At 33.7% G+C, this 24,651-nt stretch overlaps 1 protein-coding gene across 1 annotated transcript in view; it reads right to left on the reverse strand.

Moving 5' to 3' along the window:
- nbas (NBAS subunit of NRZ tethering complex) overlaps positions 1-24,651 on the reverse strand; it is a 274,777-nt gene that overhangs the window by 115,974 nt on the left and 134,152 nt on the right. Inside the window, exons 36-40 of the mRNA XM_088938542.1 lie at positions 20,956-21,126; positions 18,478-18,591; positions 17,999-18,122; positions 5,699-5,775; positions 4,613-4,750 (exon numbers count right to left, since the gene is read on the reverse strand). Of these exons, the coding sequence (XP_088794668.1) occupies positions 4,613-4,750; positions 5,699-5,775; positions 17,999-18,122; positions 18,478-18,591; positions 20,956-21,126 (624 nt within the window). The remainder of the gene's footprint in view (positions 1-4,612; positions 4,751-5,698; positions 5,776-17,998; positions 18,123-18,477; positions 18,592-20,955; positions 21,127-24,651) is intronic.

Genomic DNA, 24,651 nt, shown 5'->3' on the forward strand with positions numbered 1-24,651 from the left:
CAACTCTACCACTTATTGCTTAAATTTTTTCCTACATACTATTTATGAAAAAATGGATTAGACTAATTCATATAATGTATATCCAACATAATCTGCAAACTTTTTGTTTACAACTCCCTTAACTGCCCACAGTAACCATCCACACCAGGCACTTTCCCCTGCAACAGAACCCACTGCTTCACCTGTAGATGTATATCCAATACCTTGCACATTCACTGCTCTGGACAATTCCAGATCACCCAGATGACATAATGTATTTCCAGAAATATAATTTACTGCATCCCCTGCAGAAAATGCCCAGCTGTTTACATGATAAATACAGAGACAAGAGCAAGACTGGCAGACCATTTCAGGGAATATGTCAGAGCTGTCTCTCTCTGAACAGATAGTTCCCCATTTCACTCGTAATGGCCACAATGTTGTTGATCTCTCTGTCTGCATCCTCACATAGCGGTTTCAGAACTCTTATTCCAGAATGAATTCAGAATCCAAACTTAACCTATAAGCTACAATTATTAGCCAGCAGCCATATCACCCTGCAACTCACAGCTGGCAACCCACTGAAGCTAAGCTAAGCAGGTGTGAGCCTTGTCAGTACCTGGATGGGAGACCTCCTGGGAAAAACTAAGGTTGCTGCTGGAAGAGGTGTTAGCTGGGCCAGCAGGGGGTGCTCACCCTGTGGTCCATGTGGGTCCTAATGCCCCAGTATGGTGATGGGGACACTATACTGTAAACAGGTGCCCTCCTTCGGATGAGACGTAAAATCGAGGTCCTGACTCTATGTGGTCATTAAAAATCCCAGGGCGTTTCTCGAAAAGAGTAGGGGTGTAACCCTGGCATCCTGGCCAAATTTCCCATTGGCCCTTACCAATCATAGCCTCCTAATAATCCCCATCTATGAATTGGCTTCATTACTCAGCTCTCCTCCCCACTGATAGCTGTGTGGTGTGTGGTGAGCGTTCTGGCGCACTATGGCTGCCGTCGCATCATCCAGGTGGATGCTGCACATTGGTGGTGGTGGAGGGGAGTCCTCATTACCTGTATTGCGCTTTGAGTGGAGTGTCCAGAAAAAGTGCTATATTAGTGTAAGCAATTATAATTCATTGGTAAATGTATTAAAATATAAACACCAGCATATTGTATGTAGATCACACATTGCTTTGAATGTTTTAATTGATGAACAGCTAATGTCAGGTGAGAACAATCTAAAATTGCAGGGTAAAGCTGCAATCTTTATAAAATATCTAGTCTAGTTTTGGACATATACACACATATTAACAGTACTTGGTATTTTAATTAAAATAGGACGTTCTGCTTGGATTTAAGAAAAGCTCCCAAAAACGCTTTTTTAAGTCTTCAAACACAAACCATATGACCTTCAATGATCTGAAAGGAAATTCATCAAGTCACCTGTCTGAACAATGGCTAAATTGGATATTTCCAATGAAATTTTACTTGTTACAAATGCCAAAGGTAATCTTTTAATCTTATATATCAATCACTATGTTAAAGGCATTATTCACTTAATTTAGGCTGAATAATAAAGCTCCATCATCCATTCATCATTCTTATGCGTCAAGCACTCTGGGATTTCCTTTTCTGTATCACCACAGGAGGGCACCCAATAAGCATTTAGACTTAATCAGACTTCAGTTGAAAACCAAACCTTTAAGTAAATGACATTATGATGAACAATAAAAACATTTGTTAACACCTTAACGTTATAGCTAACATTTCTGGAGTCTTACTTTAAGTACAGTATCATACACTGAGTAGATAATGACAAGTAGGAGTCAAAAGATGTGCCTGTAGGCAATGAGAGGCAGAAATGCCACTTTTAAGGTGCACCTTCAAATACCTCTGGCTGTGACACTGGGTCCATTAGGATGTTAGTTACAGACACCTTTTACTTTCCCAGAAGTATTTTGCTATTTTCCAGAAAAAAGGATCTTCTCAGAATTTATTCTCTTTTCCTGTTCCGAGAGATGTAATAAGCAAAATATGTATTTTATACCTGCATAACCAGAATACACAAAAACATAGTCAATACTTTGCTCATGGGGAAAGTCCTGAGATACTGTCATCAACATCACTACTAATGGCTGTGTGTAAAAAGATCTACCAAATTTATCAGACAACTCTGAAGCATTAGCTAAAGCTTTAAGACAATATAAGATCAGCCACTGTCAAAGTCGGTATCCTTAAGGAAAAATATAATTACCATTGACCAGTAACATGAACTAGATATTTGTTATAAATGTTGTTAGATGAATAACTATTTCATGTATAAAATACTACATTGCAAATCCATTTGAAGTCTGCATCAGAATCTAACAGGATTTTTTTCATTTGCCTGACCTTTACTTTCAATGTGTGCCTTTTGATTATAAGATCCCTGCCAGAATGCAACTAATGTACCAAATGGATGGTAAATTATTTAATCTTCAACAACTCCATTCCAAAACTAACATCATATGAGTGTCAGTCATCTACTGTAACTCTAGTACACTGATGACACAGCAGTACATTCTTTGTCAGAAATGGATTGCTGAAACTGGAACTCAGTAACTGCCAACATACAGTGTTCTGTAAAAGTATCCACCCACTTCCAATGATGTCCTATTTTATCTAATTTCAAATGTTGTACACACATTTTTAAAGTGAATATTTTAAATCCACCTTGGATGCAGAATTTAAACACTTTAATGGGGGAACAAATTAAATGTCCACAAACAAGAAAATAAACCTAAAATTACTTCTGGTAAACAGAACTACTTTCACAAGTCACACAACTAGATGAATAGGCTCTGTCTGTTTTTAATAATAGTTTCACATGACTTTAGAATAAATACTACTTAAATTCTTTCATCCATAAAAGTATTCAAGATTTGATTAAAAATATTTAATACTTTAAAAACTTAAACCTAAAACTTTAAATTTAAAATGTGTATATTTCATTTGTAATTCAACAAAATGGGACAGCACTGGAAGAGGTTGAATACTTGGAAGTTACTGTATTTACTGAATCACATGGGAAGAATGGATTTACACTTAATTTAAACCAAACTTCTCTATAAGCAGGTTCTAAAAGTAGACAGCCTGGCATCATCAATGTAGATTTACAATGAATGGGGAACTTTTCATATCTTGCACGTTATCTTTTTCACAAAAGACTGATATTATCGAAAAAGCTTAGCATTGCCTGAAATGTACATTTGCTATCTTTGGTCATCTGAGGTACAGATGTAGCCACTCTGAATACTAGATGTGTAGAATATGCCATGTTATTCTGAAAAGCAACACCCAACACCTTTTTTATTTTTTCAAATAATCTTATGCAAAACTGCACTTCTTTGTAAAACTGCCAGGTGACACAATGAATCCTTAATATACCATGTTTCACATACAGTAAATCGTATTTTAATAATAAAAACTAAAAGTGTATTAATAGTGCTTTCCTGTGCTAATCATACCGTACAGGAACACTAACAGAATTTTTCATTTTTAATTAAGACAGTACACCGAATTATTAGTATAGTAGTTGTATATAAATAGTAATTATAAAAAGCAGATCATTTTATTTTAGGTTTTCATTGTAAAACATACATAGTGGCTTTAAAAAACATTATATTTTTAAAGCGAATCAACATGTAAAAATGTGTTTGATTATTGTGACATGCTTACAGTCATCATTCTTTTCTTACAATGTGGAGCTGAAACATGGATGATAGACATGAGACAGATGAAAGGACTGGAGTTGTACTAGCTACACAGTGTAGAGCATCTTTTATGTATCAAGTGAGAGTACAGATGCAGCAAACACCAGTGCTTTCTCCAAGATACCACAAACATTGCAGCTATGATCATCAGCCATCAGCTCCACTGGGTTGGTCCAGATGTCAGACTCTCTAGATTCCTAGAGAAGGAACTCTTCTCCCAGCTTATGTAAGACAATTGCACAAGAGGAGGATAGAAAAATGTGTTAAAAAGAAAATATGAGGAAATGCAATACTGATATCGCCTCCCGGGAGACAATGACCTTTGACTGAAGCACATAAAAGAAGAATATCTGAAAAAGAGTTCAGCACTTTGAGACCCAAAGGTTTCAGAACAAGAAAACAAAGTAAGAATGTAAAAGACACCAAATAGTGCAGGATACATCCAGACATTTCTCAAAGCAACACCTGGATAACCTGCCAGAATGTGTGAAGATCTTGTATTGGTCTAGATTTGTCTAATGGTATCATGGTGAGTCAGCACCATCATTAAAGAGAAAAAAAATTGCATTAGCTGAATTGCGAATGTTAATACTTAAAAAAAAATAAACAGTAAATTTATCTTTTAGATATAAAAAAAAACATGACACATATGATTGAGACATATGATATGCTAGAGAAGTCTGGATTTAGATTGCTCCATGGGATATCAGAGATTAATTTACACATTTACACATCAAAGAGATACAAATAAATACATCAAGCAATGGTACAGAAGAAATACAAAGATATTTATTTGACTCTTACTGCTTTCCATAGAGGTCACAGAGTGGCACTGAGACAGGTACATTTTTATTTCAAGGTACTGTAGGTCAGTAAGAATATCAAGTACTTACCCTGTAAAGTGTGTGACATTTGCCCTTGAAACATGGAGCCAAACGGGTATAGATCTGCAGGGCATAATAATATGCCGCCAACTGCAGAGATAATGCTGAATGAGATTGCTTCTCAAAACACTTGTTGGCATCCAGTACCTAAAACAGAATACCAGCATGTATTAAAATAACCACTGATGGCAATAGCTTGATATAATTAAGCAGGAGAGAGGTATTATACTGTAAATCATAATCACATTATTCTTTAAAATTAGATAACTTTAGTTTTTTACAGATATTTCACAGGTGAAAAACAGCAATTTAACCTACTACATGATTATTTAATTAGGAAATGACTGAAATATTCTCTTGACCTCTCAAAGTTTTAGAGTAATTTATAGATTTAAATATCTACACATCAACATGATCAAGTTTCAAGTTTACTTTGCAGGTGTACTGCAAACATCACAGGTCAGGATGCAAGTCTAGTGGACTAAACAAATGCAGACCAGACAGCTTGTAAGCAGCAGTTTCAAAGGGATTGATTAAAACAAGGAAAGTTGTATTGTCAGAAGTATCCGTATGTTATTTTAAATTACACTGCACCCCTGAAATTTGAGAAAAAATGCATTTAGTTTGAAGTATGAAAAAATGATTCAGTTCAAGATCAAGGCACTTGGTGCTCTTAACAAAACAGAATATGGAGTGAGCAAACCAGTTATTTAAAAAAAAACATTTTTTTAAAATTCACAAAATAACCTAAAAGGAAAAGGGTTTGAAATTGTTGCTTTATTAATTAAATTATATTTCTATATGACATTCTTCCATATGTGAAAAATATAATCTTCCTGAACATCAAGAATTAGACTCGATCTCATGAATATATGCTACATGTCCCGATTCTGAGTGGTATTAACGCATACTGTACACATACATAACTGTCAGAAAAAATATCATTAGCCAATTTTTGTGGTTCTCGTCTACAGGAAGGCATTATACCATTAGATGAAGGTGTATAAACTATGTATAAAAGGTTTACAAAAGGAGCCTGATCATGTAGCACAAGCTCAGACCAAGAGAACATTTTCAAAGATGGCAGTGACATACCTGTGGTAGTGAAAGCAGATAGGCTAAAGCTAGAGTCATATCCTTAGGAAGGGCATCACAAGCCAGCTGAATCAAGACTGAAAAAAAAGTGATTGAAAATCAACAAGTGAGCTTTCAGACAAGTCTTGTGTATTTCTACAATTGAAAAATCAGAAGTGTTGTCAGGAAACGTGCACACAGAAAGAGCAAAGAGAGCTTTCAAAGATAATCATTGTGTTCCTTAAAATGGGTCATTACAATATTTTCAGTCTCTTTTTGCATTTTTACATTTTATGTTTCCTTCAGTTTCTGAAGGAAGCCAGACACCATTATTTTTTTAAAGTCAGGGAGAACAGATAAGGCATCTGATGTGATACCAAAAAACAACATTTGTTTGCCTTGATTATTTAATGTGCTGTGATCTAAATACATATATATGCATCTAAATATAAATTTCATGATAATTATAAACTTGGGGAAGGAGTCAGAAATTAAACAATGAGAGAATGTTTTAATTTCGCCCATATTTTCCACTGAAATATCTTAAACTAGTTTAGAGGAGTGAAGCCAAGTGAAGCCAAAATGTTCACTTCTTCCAGCATAGTGTATATGCTTTATACTGTATAAACAACTAAACTTGTGGCCAAAGCTACTCTGACACATGACAGACACAGTTCTAAGAAATCTGGACTTTGTCCTATTGGCACACATTCAATATCACTCATACATTGTATGTTTGATAACTGATTTTAGTTCATTATTGTGCTCTTCATGAACTGTCACTGGATACTCCCAAACAAAAGTAGTGAACTCCTGGATTCACAAAATTGGCAGCTTTGAGACTCTAGGTTTCACTGTCCTCCAAGTACAAAGTCAAGCCTTTCATCGAATCAGCCACTTGAGAGCTATCTAGTAATGATTCTCACAGCAGACTCTTTGATATCAAATAAAGTAATAAAGCTTAAGATATATAACTAAAAAAATCCTACACAGACTAGTTGTATAAATGTTGGAAGACAGACGGAGTGCTTTGCAAAAGTATTCAGACCTTCCTTCCCTTTCCCATTTTGAGAAATTGCAAAATGATGCACACACAATAAAACAATTAAACTAAATAATTTATTCAAAATCTGAACACTCAAACAGAAGACTTCTAAGGCCTACATTAAAGTGGATATCAACCAAAACTAAGGAGATAAAAAAAATTGAAATGTTTTGATAAAGTATTCGGACCCATATTTGATGGAAGCACCCTTGGCAGCACTCACAATACAGTCATTGGTCTCTACCAACAATTGATCTTGGTGCAATTGTTGCCTATTATTCTTGACAGATTTGCTCAAAATCTCTCATGTTATTTGGTACTCATGGACATGTTCACTCATTTCAGCCATTGAGAGATGTAGCTCTTTCAAAGTCACTGCTGGTCTTACAGCCAGATCTAAGTTTCGAACTGGGTGCTCAGTTAGGAAAGACACACAGATTAGGCAATGCATGAGTGGTATAATACTCATTCCATTTCTTCATGACTGACTTCACAGTGCTCAAAGGGATGTTCAGTGATTTTTCATACATTCTCCTGATCTGTGCTTTTCCACAACTTTATTTATTTATATTTATATTGTTTTGAAAGCTTCTTAGACTTTATTGATGAATACATGCTTTAAAGTCACCGACTAAGGGACCTTAGAAAGACAGGTGTTTTTATTCATGAGAGTTTTTTTCATAATTGTACACAGAGGCCTTGAATAACTGAATCATCCTCTGCCATAGAAAAGTGTTTAAATGCATGCATTTGTTTCATCTTCTTTTTTATTTTGGTTATAATGCATGGAATAGATTGTGTATGCTGTATGACAAATATTAATTGATACGTATTAGCATCATTCTTTAAAGCAACCACTTAAAAACTATGCAAAGGTTTAAATGATTTTGTTAGGCACTGCATTAGACATACATTAAAGTAAAGAGTATCTAATCTTCCCACTAGTACAACCTCCTTGAATCCTGATCTCATTAATATCTTCACACCCCAAGCAAAAGTTCAGGGTTATGACTCTCATAATGCAAATGAATGTAATAAAATCTAAGTTAGAGTGTAAAAAAATAAACTTCTTAAAGGACTATTTTTTGTTTAGTAACTGCTTGATGAAATTATTTTACCAATTAGTTAATCTATTCATTAATTCCCTTTCTGGGGAATTGAAAATTATTTAAAACCAATAACAATAAAAGCTTATGAGTTAAAGGTTAACCATCCATCATGCTGGCATTTTTTCATTAAGTCTACAACAGCTAAAAAAAAAAAAGCTTTTTGTGAGGTAATTAAATATAAAAATAAACAGTATGATGAAATGCAAGATAAATGAACACCTAACAGATAGTCTTGGAAAAGTATTCAAAGCACTCATACAGTGCTAACCTTTTGTGAAACTCCAAAATTGCAAACTCACAGGTTTTTAAATTCATATTTAATTTGAACGATCCTTGAATGATCAAACCGGAGCCTTATTAAGGGTACAATGCAGTAAATGTCAGCAAAAATTAAAGAAAAAAAATAAATGTTGATTGCATAAGTGTTCAGACTTCCGAGATCACTTCAAGTAGGCATGTTTAGGCTGCAAACACATCCGAAGAAGGCTCCACAGCCAAAACGTTGAGTTTCTTTTCTTCTCTTTTCAACATGGAATAAACCTTTACTTGTTCTGAAAGCACCTTTGTCAGAAATTACAGCCACAAGCAGTTATTGTAAGTCTCTACCAACATCTCACACCATTTTAGTGCAATTCTTGCCTATTCTTCTTAGCAGAATTTCTCAAGATCTCTCATGTTGTTTGGGGCTCATTGACAGCTGTATTGTTAACTATTGGACATTTTATCCCATTTCAGCGACTGAACTATTTAATTTATCTTTCAAAGTCACCATTGGCCCCACAGCTGGATCTCTAACCAGTTTTCTGTTTACCTCAATGTTCAGTTAGGAAAGACGGACAGATTTAGGCAGAGTATAGGTGGTATGATACTCATTCAATCTATTAAAGATTGACTTCACCATACTCTGAGGAATATTCAATATTTTCTTTTCATTTCCTATACATTTTCTTGATGCTTTCTTGTGCTTTCCACAACTTTATTTCTGAGCTGGCTTGAAAGCTTTTTAGACTTCATTGCAGAATACTTGCTTGAAATTCACTATCTGACCGAGGGATCTTATAGAGAGAGTTGATTTTTATTTATTATTGCACACAAACAGAGGTCACTCAAGTAACTGTGGTTTGTTAAGGTATACTGGCCAAGAGTAAGTCCATATACTGTATAACCAGAATTGTGTGCAAGACTTTCTCTTTGACCAGAGAAATCTTGAAACTCACAAGCCAATTGTAATTTTGCTTAAAAAAATCAACAAAATGGTTGGGAGTTTTATGGACAAACCTAAATATTGACAAATAAACACTTATTCCTAAAATATTTGATAAATTTTAGCTTGTAAAAGTAAAACAATATTTACTGTCTTTGAGAAAATGAATGTTGTTTAATTTCTGTATAAACAGTAAGACTGTATATATAATTTAACTTATAACCAACAAGATATACATAGCAAATGTTGTAGTCAAAGTATTTAACCCTAATATTATTAATCTTTGCAATCTCTGAATGAATGGGTCGAAATGATTTGTGTATGTACTGTTACTCTTGCTGGTTTGTTTTGCACATTGTGTTATTGTATTAAGGAACTGTATTTTGAATAGTTTAAAATCAGATGCTGATATTGTTATTTATGTTACCTGATTGATTGTTCCTAATAAAAATAAAAGTACTCATTCAATTTAGTGTTTCTATTTCTGATTGTTCCACAATATTCATAGAATCATATTATTACACTATTTTTTTCTGAAACCAAGCAAGCCTATTGCACACAGGCAGAGGTCACACAACTAATTTTGTGGCTCGTTCAGGTGATTTTGTGCACCTGAATTTAGGTTTGGCAAAGCAGAGGGTATGAATACGTAAGTAATCTTGAAACATTCCTTTCATATTATTTACTCCCTTCTTTTTCTTTGTGTGTTGAAGATGTGTACTCCTCCATAGACTTGATGAATAAGAACAAAATATATAAAAATACAGGCTGGATAATGTAGTCTTGCTTAAAAATATATACAAAAATATAATATTATCTTGGTAGCATTGCACAGAACAGAGACAAAATATATGCATTATAAATCCATTGTATAAATTATATCAGATGCTGCAGTCTTTGTTTTAAAGATCCCTTCCACTACTTCACAAATTGTTCTCAAGAATTTACACAGTTATGTAAACTTAGCACTCTCACTAAAGTGAACAATTTATTCAAGAGGGAATGAATGTATATCTATTACATTCCTACCTGTAAAATCAAATGACAACCCAAGTCTTTATGATGGACTTTGGTACTGAGGGGGAAAAGAAGGACTTTCCATTCATTTTCCTTCACAAAGTCCTCATTTTCCCTTTGCCATGTGAAGAACTCTACTGGTCAAAATACTGAATAAGAACACCAATACTGTTGAAAAAGTGCATGTTATGTAATGTCTGGAAAATATTAATATTTGAGAAGATTAAATGAAAGTGAAGGAAACACAGATATCCAAGGAACATCCACTAGGAAGATCTATATCCTCACCTGTGTCAAAAAACCAACCAAACAATTTCAATTATCCCACTCCTGCAATGTAACACATGACACTTCATCTAAGGAAAGAATTACAGTTTCTACAAGATATAAGTGTATTTCATCAGGAAACACATACCAGACAACAAATCAGGAAGCATTTTATATGTATATTTTACTACTGCAGCAAGGACCTGTATTGAAATGGGAGTGAATCCGAAATATGTGTTGGGAGTAGTAAATATTTTTATTTGATGGCTCTTAGTTTTGGGCAAGATGAAATAATACACAATCTAAAGGATCTGTAGGTTTGTGCTATGTTATAAAAAATCTGCAGTTTCGATTATTTAATGATAATCTATTTTTTATTTATGTTTCTGTTAATGTGCTTGTTTCTGAAAAAGTGTCATGTGCCAAAATACGTACTATAAACAGATGTGAGAGATGCAACTCTTTCAAATCCAGAATTCAATTCTCATCATTGAAAAATTAAAAGTACTTTTCTAGTTAGGTAATTACCGAAAAGACTGAAAAATGTAAAGAAGGTGAAAATTAATTCAGCTGTCAAAGGCATTTTGACTCTAATCAGATAACCTCTGTAGTTGTCTCTTTTGTGTTACTTTGGAAACACACAATAGAGGTAGACAGTCACTTGTATTCACTGGATTTCTGATATGGATTTCATTTTATGTAATCACAAAAGACAAGGGTGGATGTGTGTTAACGCCAGCTCTCTCTTAACTATTCAATTAGAATGGACATTGGATTGTCAGTGATTATTTCACATTTTCAAAAAGCATCAGGCACTTGAATGCATTAAATGTTTAATTCAAATAAAGATACCTGACACATCATAATTAAACTGACTGTCATAACTGCTCAGAGAAACTTTCAAATTATTGTACTATTCCATTACAATATACAAATTATTTGTGTTTTTGCATTAATAATGCATTATTGGATATTTAAGAATATGGTTTACAATGCTCACTATGCAAATGAACAGATTATATAGTAATAGAAGTTTATTTTTTTTTTTGGACCAGTTTAAAGTTTATTCTATACCCTCTTTTATTCATATTACATATTTTATCAAAAATGTTATACATTATAAACAGAATCCAATGATGTGTATATGTTTAGATTTAAATGTTTCGTAATTGTTTTCTACTTTTAAAAAAGATAGTTTAAAATTAAATCTCTTCACAGCTAGAAAAGTTGTAGTGCTTTGCTTTTCACTTGATTTCTTACTACAATTTCTAGGCTTGGTCTTTTCTGGTTGTCTAAACTGGCATCGGCGACTGCTTTCTTGGTATGACTGATGGTTAGAGCCTCTTTCTATCTAAAATGATAATTAACAAGCACTAAATATATTTCCTGTATTCATCCAATTTGAGAAAAAAAAAGAAAAAAGGGAAAGGAGTTATGGTGACTGAATGCTAGCATTGTCTTAAAATATTTAATTTACCATTTGTAATTGACAGTTGTGATATTATATATATCACAATTTTGATGTTGTAAATGTTTTAGTTATCACCATTATTCTACAACTATGTGCTAGGATGAACTGTGATACTATTCCTAGACATGGCTTTGATAAGTTTAAAAGATGTTAACTACATGAGAAAAATAAAGACTGACAGCTTAGATCAGCAAAATTCAAACAGCATTTTCAATTGAATCTTCCTGAAATTTACTTCAACACATGCTATTACAGAATGTCCTTTACTGATGCAGAGTAAGGATATTTTATTTTTGGTAGAATTTGGGAATTTAGCGTGATCCATGGTAAGGCATGTTAGTAATACAAAATCTCAAAGAAGCTCTGCAAGACAGAGTCTGCATTTTTCTAATCAAATGTACTGCCACAGAAAATATGTTCTAAACTTAATTCACAAAGATCAATTGTAAAAGAACAGAATATTATCTTAAAACATGCAAAAACTGAACAGAAACCCCCTTTATACTTTACTCATTTGACCAAAAACTGCCTAAATAGTGATCACAAAAATAGACTAGGTTTGTGTTAGGGGTCTTTTGAAAGTGTATAGTAAAAGTAAAGTCCCTCCAAAAAATCACTTTCTGACATTTAGAGCCTTAAAAACTGAAACAAAGACATCATTTAAAATGACAGGATCAAAGCCAATACCTGCACTGTGGAAGGGGAAATGCCTCGATACTGAAAGTGAAAGTTGAGACATGTGAAAAGTCATGAAGTATTGATATGATAGGGCTGCAACTTACAAAACTATTGTGTTGCCTATATCAAAAGCCAGAACAACCATTTTTTTAAACTTGTTTTTGTGATAATTAATATTAATTTCCATCCTTAAATAACAAAAGAAAAAAGAGGACAATCAAAAAATGCAAAAAAATGCAGCATACAGATGTGTTTTGCCACCCCATAGAGTCTAACTGCTAAAGCAATGGTACTCAATACTTATTTAACATTTACACAAGAAACATACTGGTATAACAACAGTGTCTTTTCAGTAATAGAAGTGCTGCAGTCTAATTTCTCCAAACCCCTTAAAGGTTTTAAACAATTACCAATAGACAAGCATCAAAAATCAATACATAAATCATTTTTAGTCTCAGTATGCAATATATTGTTCTTATTTATGTCATTTTTAAGCAAGTTTTTGACATTAAGGTGACTTGCACAATATCATTTTTTGCTAGGGCAGTTAGAGGAAGGGCATGAAATAAACGCTTACTTGCTCTTGGAGTGCTTATTTGTATTCCAAGCTGTAGTTCTACATTGATCTTTTAGTGTAAGTGATCCATCTTGTGCAACTGCTTTGCTATTTTGATATTTAGCTTGCTGTTGCTTCTCTTGCATCACAATCAGACAGTTTGTTTACTGATGTCAGAGATGCATGATCATACATTAATGTATTTATAAACATTTTTCCAGATATACATATTTACTCATCAGTATGTCCTAAATACAATACAGTGTTTACAACTGCAGACCAATACTAATATAGAAAAGGCCAAATGTGATTTTTCTACTAGCTTTAAAGGACACACTGGATGATAACAGTGCACAAAACAAAATATATTTTTTAGATTTCTTCATCATTACACATATTTAGTACAGTAAATACATGTACTACTTTAACAGAACAGGCGAAGTTTTAAGACCTGAAATTGATAATGAAGGAAAATAATAATATTATAAGGTATATATTATAACAGTTTCAAAGGAACAAGTAAAGGTTTATTCCATGCTAAAAAGAGAAGAAAAGAAATGTAATGTGTCAGCTGTGGAGCTTTCACCTATGTTCTGTAGGTACAATATTATACACAAATGAATGACTATATATACACACAGTATACTTAGGTGTATATGAAGTAAGAATATAATAAAAATACATATTGTACAATGTAAGCATAAACATTTACAGAAACAATCAGCTACAACTATTGCCGCATTATTTCAATCTCACCCATCTCTAAAATTGAATGCATCTTCAACCATTCTTCCTATTGTAAACATACACCTCTGCATCAACTACCTGGGACTGTCAATTTCTGTCAATTTACAAATCCACTGATTCACACAGTTATCTCCAATTACAAGACCTTCCGCCCTAAACACCCTAAGCACACTAACACCTCCCTGTCTCAGAGTTCTTCAAACTTCAATAGCAATGCTGCTACGACATATGTTACAAGATAATGAATATAAAATGCAGTCTTTTTTCACTGACAGGGAATACCCTAGATGCTGTAACATCAACCTGACAATTTCTAGACCTATACTTGAATTCCACTGGTGCTACCCTTCTGCCCGAACACCCTTTCTGTTCCTAAGATCATTAAAGATAACATCTACATTTTACAAAATGGAAACTTCTTCCCAGACTCCTTTTCATCTTATCTCGTCTACCTACTTCAACAACCTTCTTGTTTGCAGTTTCCTTTGGAAAACACTGCGTACAGCTACTGTACCATCCACAACAGCTATCCTTTCCTGTAACAGAAGCCACTTTATCACTTGCAAATATGCATCCAAAATCATTTATAAATATATTTTAAAATCACTCACAGATCATCATGTGAATAGAGTAATCTCATAGCATTAGCAACAAAGGAAGAAGTCTGTCTGACCAAGCAATTGACAGAACAGTGAGGATGAAATTATTCTCTATCACAATATTTCAAATTTCCTACTTTCACAATTATACACATTTGTTTTTTATGACTGATGTCACAGATACATGATCACACATTAATGTATTTATTATAATATTATTATTTATAAACAATTTTTTTTTCCAAATATACATATTTACTCATCAGCATATCTTAAATACAGTACAATGTAAACTGTGTACAACTGCAGACCAAAACTAATACAGAAAAAGACCAATTTCATCATTAATCTTTTGAGCCCATTTCACCTTCACCTGTTATGATTTATCTGACATTTCTGTACGTGCCCTTTTACAGGGATTACAGGACTGTTGCTCTTACTCCCAAAACAAATAATCTAAAGCCAAAATTAAATTTAAACTTGGATCACACCTTTCTCTTTCTCTCAATGATAGACTAACTTTTTTTAAATTCTCTCCATTCATTTACAGATTTCAGCTTTTCACAACAGACCGTCAGACCTCTCTTCATTTGGACACTTTCTCACCTACCCTGTCCTTTGTTTCCCTGTGTTTTATATTCCTACTACCTTACTCTCTCCCTCACACTCACAGAAAGCTCTGTCTCCAAAACAGTCTCTCCTCTCTACTTATCAGCATGGAATTAAGATGTTAATGTATTGTAAAATGTTTGGAGTGACTCTTAGGTTCCTTGTTGCAAACCCTATGTAGGATTTGAGATGGTTTTTATTTTAGTCCCCTTTGATGGGTGATGAAATATTGTTGACTGTTGCACACTGTATCCCAACTAATCCAGTGATTTGAGTAGACTTTGCTCACGGGGGTATTCGGAGACTTCAATGCTTTTTGTCCCCTTTTTCTAAGCTATGCCTTTCAATGAATACTCCCAACTTGCTTTGAAAACTCCTTATTTTTCATGGTTGAATGTTTCCTTCATATTCACTACCTGATCAAGGAACCTCAGAGAGACAGGTGTTTTTTTTTAACTGACATACTGAGAACATTGAGATATCCAAGCTAGAGTCTGATAGAAGTAAAAAAAAAGGTATATCTCATAAGACTGTAGCAAGCAACATATTTGCTAAAGACCCTGTGCAGGTAAAACATTGAGCCAGAAAGGTAGCACTTCACACTGGAAAACAGGAAAGTGACAGGTCTTGGATGTATGTCTATATTCTCTTTAAAAATGCAGCCCTTGTATTGTTGTCCAGAAGAGTCTTTCAAGTATGAAGGAGACTGTCACAAGTGATAAGAGAGTTAAGGAGATTTTGGAGCCCATCTGACATGATACACAAACCTCCTAAAAAGGTTTTAAAACACTTATAAATGGAAAAAGAATGTTCAATCAATATCAAAATCAACTATGAAAAAAAGGGAAACAAACTTGAATCTTGGACAACCAATAACTAGGAATAATAAAAACACTGTGCATATATTCTTAGCATTTGCCACTGATCTTCATTATATATAATTTAAGCAAATGTAAATGCAATACAAAACATGCTTACAAATACAAAATGGCTCCTAACTCATTAAATACATCCCTGAAAAACAATGATTAATTAAAGGATGTATTTATTAGTATACAAGTAATTCATTTTAAAACTGACAGTAATAACAATGTAGCAGATGGCTCTATAGCCTACCACTTTTGATCTTTTGAAAACAATGCAATCATTGTTGTAATGATTGTGTAGTAACGACCTTATGTAATAACAGAAACAATTAAAGGAGGAATATTAAAATAAGGATTAATTAATAAAATCTATGCAAAACAACATCATTCTCAAACCATATAGCCATACCAAACCATACCATGTTTACTGTATGTACCAATGAACTTCCTTCTTTGTCAAAAATCACTTATTGCATTTGTTCACAAACATTCATATTACAGAATAACAACAAAAAAAATAGATAGACCTTGCTAGACCTTAAAGCACAAAATGACAATCTCAACAGGAAAAAAAAATCCATTTAATTTATTCTGGCAGTCAATCAGATTAAATTTCTATCACAAAGTATTTTATATTCCACTTTGGATTTTATTCATGCAGGTACCTTTTTAGATTTTCTAATTTCATACATTATTGATCTTGAGTATGAACAAAGACAACAGTAATTTAATAACTCAGTTTTATTAATACCTTCATATTTTAAAAACCAAATTAGGCTTATATCTCAGTGTTTTATTGTGTATTACTGTGTCATAGGGTTAATACAGTTATTTTGTACAAAAATAGTACAAGATGAAAACGGCAGCCCAGTACAGGAGACCTATAATAAAAATAATGTTGTAAATGGTTTTGGTGTACCTGTAGGTGCACTTCCCTTCAGTTCAATGCCCCGGAATGGTAACAGCAGACTCTGTGTTGTATGCGATGTCAGACTACAGATGAGAAGCTAAACCGGGACTCTAACAACTCAGTCATTATAGGAGCCAAGAAACTGCTTGTCAGAAAAGGAGTGCTTCCTCAGTGTTCTGGCTTAATTCCAATTTGGATTTCAGAAATCTAGCCTACCTAAAGTTTGCCCTTTAAAGTGGAACGGCAGACCCAATTTCTCAGACTGATTATTAAATCTTGTTAACAAGATAAATTCATTGACAGTATAAATAATTTACAAATTTCAAATTAAGCACAAAATTGCAAAAATACTGTAAGTCGCCATGTTGTTGTAAACTTCTGCTCTCGCCACAGGCGAGAGCAAGAGTTCCCACGAATTGAGACATAAAGTGGCCCTTCCTGCTCATTAGTCATTGTAAAGGCTAATGTAATGTGACGTACGAGCGAATAAGTATAGAATGTGCAGCAGACATTTAACTGCAGAAATGTTCCATTGTGATATGCATGCAGAGTTAACAAGTAAGTAGTGTTTGTCGGCAAAACTGTATCGAAATCGACACCAATATTTCTATTGGATTAAAAGGGACGTTCACAAGCCTGCTAGGCTTCATCACGTCACCAGTAGTTTTGTTACCTCGTTTCTTAATCACAGAATATGGAGCTGTGCATACCAGGTAATTTCATTTGTTTTGTGATGTACAGTATATGGGAGGTTTTACATGTTACTGTGTACATTTGACTTTTATTGTGGTTTGAAAAGCACTCATCAGTGCTGATTCTTTTTAACCCCAAAATATAAAAAAACAGCATTACAGTTCTCCTTATTATAAGCAATGCCTCCATTAGGTGAAGGAATTCCTAATTTTTTCACCTAATTTGGTGAGTAGAAAGGTTGTTGGTAAAAAATGTCGGTCACATTGTGTGTTTAACTAAAACAGTGTAGGATGAAATGGGTCTCCTCCTGAGTGCTTCAGATAATTTATGATGAAAAGCACTACACAAAAAATGTAAAGAATTATCATTCTTCTCCGTTTTTAATGTTCTAATTCAGCTCATAATCATTGACTGATATGATATTTTGCCATCATTACAAAATATTACATGAAAAATAATCTCCGGCAACAAAGAGAAATTTATCCGCATGCTTTCCTAAGATTACATTTTAAAGACACATATTATGAAAGGGAAGAAATGTGCATTTTACCTTCTGTTGCAGGAAATAGGCTTTGGCCTTCGCTCTTAGTTTCTGCTAGTTTTCCTGTCCGCAGTAAAACCTCAGCAAAGTTTTCCAAGGGGCTGTGTTCATACGATGTGTACGTCACTTCACTCTAAAAGAACAGGGAAAAAAAAAGAAATATGCTACATGTTTAAATGAAATGAAAGAGGAAGAGGTGGAACAAGAAATTTCAAGACCATTTATAAGTATTTTAATTATATGAAAGAATTGTCTTTTACATGGTGAGTGCTATGCTTTATTGGTTTCAAAATGATTACAACTGATCCTAGAACAAGTTACATTCAACAAGAAATCAAGAGGGTGTTTCCTCTCATGTTTTCTAAAGCTGGAATTAGCCTGACATTTTACTATCATTTTCATGCCTTCCTGGGTCCCACAAAGGTATGAAAGATGCACACACAATCATTTCTTCTTCATCTATCTGTAAAAAGTTTTTCAGTACTTACTTTATCAGTGTAGGGATTATCCAGTAGAGACTCGTAGAAAGGGTTGCAACCTTGTTTTTCCATATCTGCATTTTCTTCAGCTATGCCCTTTAGTGTAGAAGCCAGTCCTTGACCCTAAGAAAACATAAAGTGCCATGAAATATTTATAATGTCTGGCATCAACCTCTGCTATATCAATTCTCAAGGATATTCTTCACAACAAAGACATGGTAAAGGCCAAGCAGCAATCAATTTCCTAAAACAACACACAAAATATGGCAAACAACTAGTCAATTAAAAATTAATAAAATATTAATAGTTAATATCCTGTTATTCAAGCCTTGGGAATTGCTAGTTAAAATCAGGCATTTGTGAGATGCAGGAATCGAAACTGGTGCACTCCAAATAATCATATTAATTAAATTGATTACATTTATATGAATATCTTCATATAATGGAATATTACCAAATTTGAAACAAGTGTTTGAATGCCTACAATTTACCTTGTTGAACTGAAAATTAAATCTGTGTTTTAGAAATCAGGCTATTTAAGCCAGAGATAAAGAAAAATAAACATTATGTTGCACACATGTTCTATGAGAGATCATATTATATATTCCATTATATTATATATTATAGATCATATTATATATTATATATTCCAATGGCAAAGAGACAGTACATCAGGCTTACTACTTTTACATTTATCTTAGCCTAACTGAACCATTTTTTTATTTTTATGCATATATAAATGCATTAAAAAGATGTGTCTAAATGTCATCTAGTGACAGAAGACTGAATCTTTGTTTTTGTTGGGGTTTTTTGTCCCCAGAGTCATGAGTGATTAGAGATGAATATAGTCTCTCATCATAATACATTAGGGCTCTTTAATCAAAATTAAAATTGATATCATAAACACTGTTGCGAAAATAGATTTTGCCTTTTCTTGATAATGCACAGTCACTGACTGTGAAATCTGTGAAATAAATTATTAAAAATAAAACAGTGTGCTGTATAAAGCAATGCTTTAATTTTCTTTTAATTTTTACCCACTTCAGAAGCTACTTTTACCCAAACCAAGTACAGAGTGCTTGATGCATCAACAGTTTCTGTCAGACAGAGCATAGAGCTTAAGGAATTAAATTTGCTTGCTCAGGATAATAGCGAGCCATTAGAAGAGCTGGTGCTTGAACCGGGAGTCTTCTTACTCTAAAAAGGCAAACCTCCTACCCTTCTGTGTTTTAACACCTTCTGCACGTATAATTGTGACAGAAGACATTTAATTTAAAACAAATGGAATTCTAAAATGACATTCAAGTAGAACACGGATGTAACTGTGGAATGAAAATAGATGTGCTAAAGGTTGCATCTGCATAAAAACGTAAATTAGGCTGTAAATGAGGGTAGGCAATTTGGCCAATCTTGCTAGTTTCATTGCTAGTAGCACACTGATCTGAGGAGCTCATTCAACTGTTTTTCAAATCATCCAGCATGTCAAGTATAACAGTACTACTGGGTAGTTTGATCTGAGCTCTCATAATCACATGGTGTTTTTTGCTTTACAAGTTAATTCACCAAATGTCCAGCTGCCAGAATATGTTCTTGTGGTGTTTGTATATTAGAAACTACAGAAACAAGGATAATGGCAAAAGAGCATGGTTGTTTTATTAAATTATTATATGATGCAAATTTAGTATATTTTGTTTAGCCGACAATGTAATGTGTAAGAGAAATTGCCATGTGGAGTCTAATTTCATTGACTGTGACCAGGAATCCCTATGCACAACATGGTGCACAATTGAAAAAAGAGCCTCTGGAGAGGATCTTACGTTTCAGAAAAGGGGTCTGTTACTAGAAGCTCCCTAGTTCAATCCCTGGTTATTTCCCATTTGTGCAAGTTAACCTGCATGTGCTCTATCATTGAGGAGTAAAGCAAGACCAAGGGCTTATTGAAAGAGTTTCTGCAGAAACAGTTGTTTATAACTAGTTCACCCCAGTCACTTCAATCCTTGTTTAATAACTGGCTATTCTAATTTAAAAATATTTAATAATATGTAGGCTAGTTACACCATGCAGTATTATTTTATACTCCTGCTCTCCTCAAGTATGCATCACTGACATGGTGACCATGTGTTAAACTACTGTAAATATTCTATTTTCTGTGATATAGTACCATTCTAATATGATTAGTGGGGAGCAGTGATTGTACAAGCATACTTTCACACATGGAAAGAAGGCTCCACATCCGAAAAGGTGTTATTTCTGCTTTTTACTTTTTAGGCAGGAAAGTAACCTCTACTCCTTCTTTCTAACGAGACTTGTTAATTTCTAACAAAATAGTATGCTGCCATGTGGCTTTTTGTTTCCACCTTGTAGTGTATAGGCACACTAGAAACAACAACCTCGCAGATAAACTATCATTTTTGTGCACAGCATGTTAACATACAATGGCAGGGGCTTCTGTTATTTTAATATTTTGATCATGTAAAATTGTCTTACATGTAGAGGTCGCAGGTAACTGATTGACTTCTTCCACCATTGTGAATCACTGACAGCATGCAGCACAGCTTTGGTGGTCATAGTGGTGTTAGAGAGAACCTCTATGGTTTTAGCTGTGGTTCGATGTAGCAGATCTGCAGATTGCCTTGTGCTAGAAGCTTTTGCATCGGCCTACAAGATGAAGCATTCACCAGCAAAATTAGAGAACAAAATAATACCATACAAGCAAGCACCGCAATGTTAAACTATTGATCTGGATAATGTACAGGATGTCTCATCTGTCATAGAAAGCAACTTAAAAATATGCTGATACAGAAGCTGCACACATGTTTGCTACGTTTAAGCAGGCATCAGTACTTTGCTGAATTTTAAACCATGACTGTTTGGAAACATACAGAGGATTAACAGGAACTTTGCAGATGCAGAATAACGTCCATACAAACTGCATGCCATCTTGCAAGGCTAAATCAAACATATGATTAATTTTTGTTAACAAAACACATATCACCCAGTGACAGGATGGAGGGTTTGTGAATTTCTGTTATCAACTACCCATTAAAGGGCTGCATTTCTGAAAGTATTCTGTGTAGTTAATTCAAAAGGTACGATCCAAAGACAAAAATAAAGATCAAAATTACCCCAGACATCCTGGTGCACAATTTCACTAGTAGCCCATTCTGTTTTAATTATGTCTTAGAACATATTTATACATTTAATGTATCAAGTTCATCCAGTAATGTCTGAAAGGAGTTACCGTATGGTTATGGAACTTACATCATCAATGTGCATTTTTTTTGTCTGATTAAAAATGTTTAGGCTGGGCTATAAAGTAATTGGCAACGTATTGAAAAAAGAGCCCTTCCACAACCTTCCAAGACCTCTTTAAAGATATTGCATGATACTGAAGAATGTAATAATAATTGTAACCATTTGCAAATTAACTTTATAATAATGATATTTCTCCTTTGTTTGTACATAAGCATCGTGACTGTTTGATAGTGGTCTATGTACAGAAAAGTTAGTTATTCATCTGCTAATTTATGTCTATAGTATCATATAATAGTGATGGCCAAAACATGGTTTGCAAAAATGTATTATTTTAATGCCAAATGCACTGATAATGCATTGTGGCACCATTTCAAAATTAAATTTCTCACTGCTTAATGTGTAATTTATTGCCAGTAGGTGATATACAGTAGCACTCTTTTTCTCCAGGATTGCTGGGCAACTCAAGCCAATATATACTGTATATACACAATATATAACTGGAAAAGACGAGGAGAATATTGTTAAAAACGAATTTGTATTGGGGGCATTTTAGACAAAAGCCTTTCTTCAGTTTAGAAAGAAACAAAGCCACAGTGCGCTATTTTCAAAAGTTTTTAACAACACAATTACTGCACTGTTGGGTTATCTTTACATATATACGCCTGAAAACCAAGAATTCTAACAGAAGGTGGAATAATGTTTTTGTCGTATGTTGTATATTGCTTAATGCTTTATCAATACATCAAAAGGTATTGATGAGCTTTCTTGTTGAATGGAAGTAATGAAAGGAAGCTAAAACTGTTTCTTTTTTTTGTGACCTAACAATTGGAATAAAGGTTGCTAAATGCAGAAACAGTTTTGGACAAATTTCTTTTTTGACGTTTTTAAAGTAGCACTGCGCTCTTCCTGTTAACGTAAACAATCCATAATGATTTTGGATTCTGCTGCAAATTAAGGCTAAATCATACTTAGGTATATATTATTCTATAAATAAACACTCCATTTAAACATAAATAGTTTTACTCCACAAAACATTTTTTTTTTTAATGTGCTTATTTTTAAGTGACAGAGAAATGCTTTATGTTTTGGGACAGTGAAGTGCAATTTGTCATTTCTGCTATGTATACATGAAATTTGTATTTTAGATCAAACAATTAATATGAGGCAAAAGTAAATACTTTCAGCTTTTGTTTTTTATATTAACAATGTTATTTATTCTGTTCTGTATTGGGACAAATGGCTGACAGATGCTTCTATTTGCTCTGGTGTTCCATTTTGCATTAATTGTAAAAACATAAAAGAGTTGTGAATGCATAGCCGTGGTGCTAACATTTTGAGTCTGCCTCTTGAATTAGAAGGCATAAACCAAGATGGAAAAGCAAGCACTTTTAAAGATGTGAGCAAAGAAAATTCCAATTAGAACCAATGCAGAGAGAGATCAGGCATAGCAAAATCAACAATATGGAATATTTAGAGAAAGAAACTACAGGAGGAGTGAGCAATGGTCAAAGACCAGGTCCCCCAAGGAAGATAACAGTAGTGAGGACAGAACAAACTAAAATTAACAACCAATGAGATTGCAGACAATCTCCAGAGTGTGAGGATGAAAGTATTTCGAATCACCACGTTCAGAAGACTTCAACAGAAGAATTACAAGGGCTACATCTCATCAGCATTAAAAAAAACAGAAAGATCAGATTATAATATGCAAAGGAGTATAAAGATGAGCCATTATACTTCTGGAAGGTTTTATGGAGAAACAAGACAAATATAAATGTTCATCAAAGTCACAGGAAGGAAAAGTACAGAGAAAGTGGGGGGCTGAAAATAATCCTAAACACATTACATTATGTGTGAAGCATGGTAGAGGTAGTGTGATGGCTTGGGAATGCATGCCTGACTCTGGAAATGGCTCACTGATTTTTACTGATGATTTAACTCATGATGGCAGCAGCAGAATGAATTCTGAAGTCTACAGAAATATTGTGTCTGCCCAAAAAAGCCTCCAAGACCATTGAGCAACACTTCATTCTGCAGCAAGACGATGACCCAAAACATACTGCCCACTTAACCAAGGAGTTCATCAGGAAGAAGAAGTAGAAACTTTTGAACTATACAGGTCAATATCCTAATTTGAATCTTAAGCTGCATTTTACACTTTAAAGAAGAAACAAAAGTCAGAAAACCGCACAAAATAGCAACAATGTAAAGTGGCTGCAGTTAAGACTTGGTAAATTATCTCAAATGAATATATCAAGAGTCAAATGATATTGAAATACTACCTTTACACTAATTTAATTTACTTTGAACTTAATGTGTATCAACACTAATGCAGCCCTGAAATTGGGGGGATTGAACACAAACAGAATTTTGGTTCAACATGGTTTAACATGTATGCACAGGAATATCAATAAATAAAAACTGTCTTTCTGTACTTTACCTCATACTTATCTTTTGATCTGAAATACAAATTACAAATTACCAAAACAATAGTACAAAGCAAAAATTACAATTTCACTACAATGTCCCAGTGCTTATCACTGTGTTTCACCATTTTTAACTGCCCCAAACATAAACACAATAAACAAACATATTTTCTTGACATTTTAAAACTAATTCAATGTATTGTTATGGATTAAATCTCTCACTTTGACTAATTAAATCTTTGGAGCCAGAATTGATTATTTCTTAATAAAAACCCAATTAATAGACAGATTTCATTTAAAATGGCTAATCTTCAACAACCAGTTAAATAAAGAAAGCAATTAGGAGACTTAATTATCAGCTCATACAAATCAATAAATTAATTTTTAAAAAGGTGGTATACGTATTAGAACTGTGAAATAATGGATTAATTATATATGTTGTCTTACGCACAAAACAGGTCTAATAATAATAAAAATACTAATAACTGATAATGTGAAATAT

Source organism: Atractosteus spatula, chromosome 2 (assembly GCF_055471065.1).
Source record: "Atractosteus spatula isolate fAtrSpa1 chromosome 2, fAtrSpa1.hap1, whole genome shotgun sequence".
Classification (NCBI taxonomy): Eukaryota; Metazoa; Chordata; class Actinopteri; order Semionotiformes; family Lepisosteidae; genus Atractosteus; species Atractosteus spatula.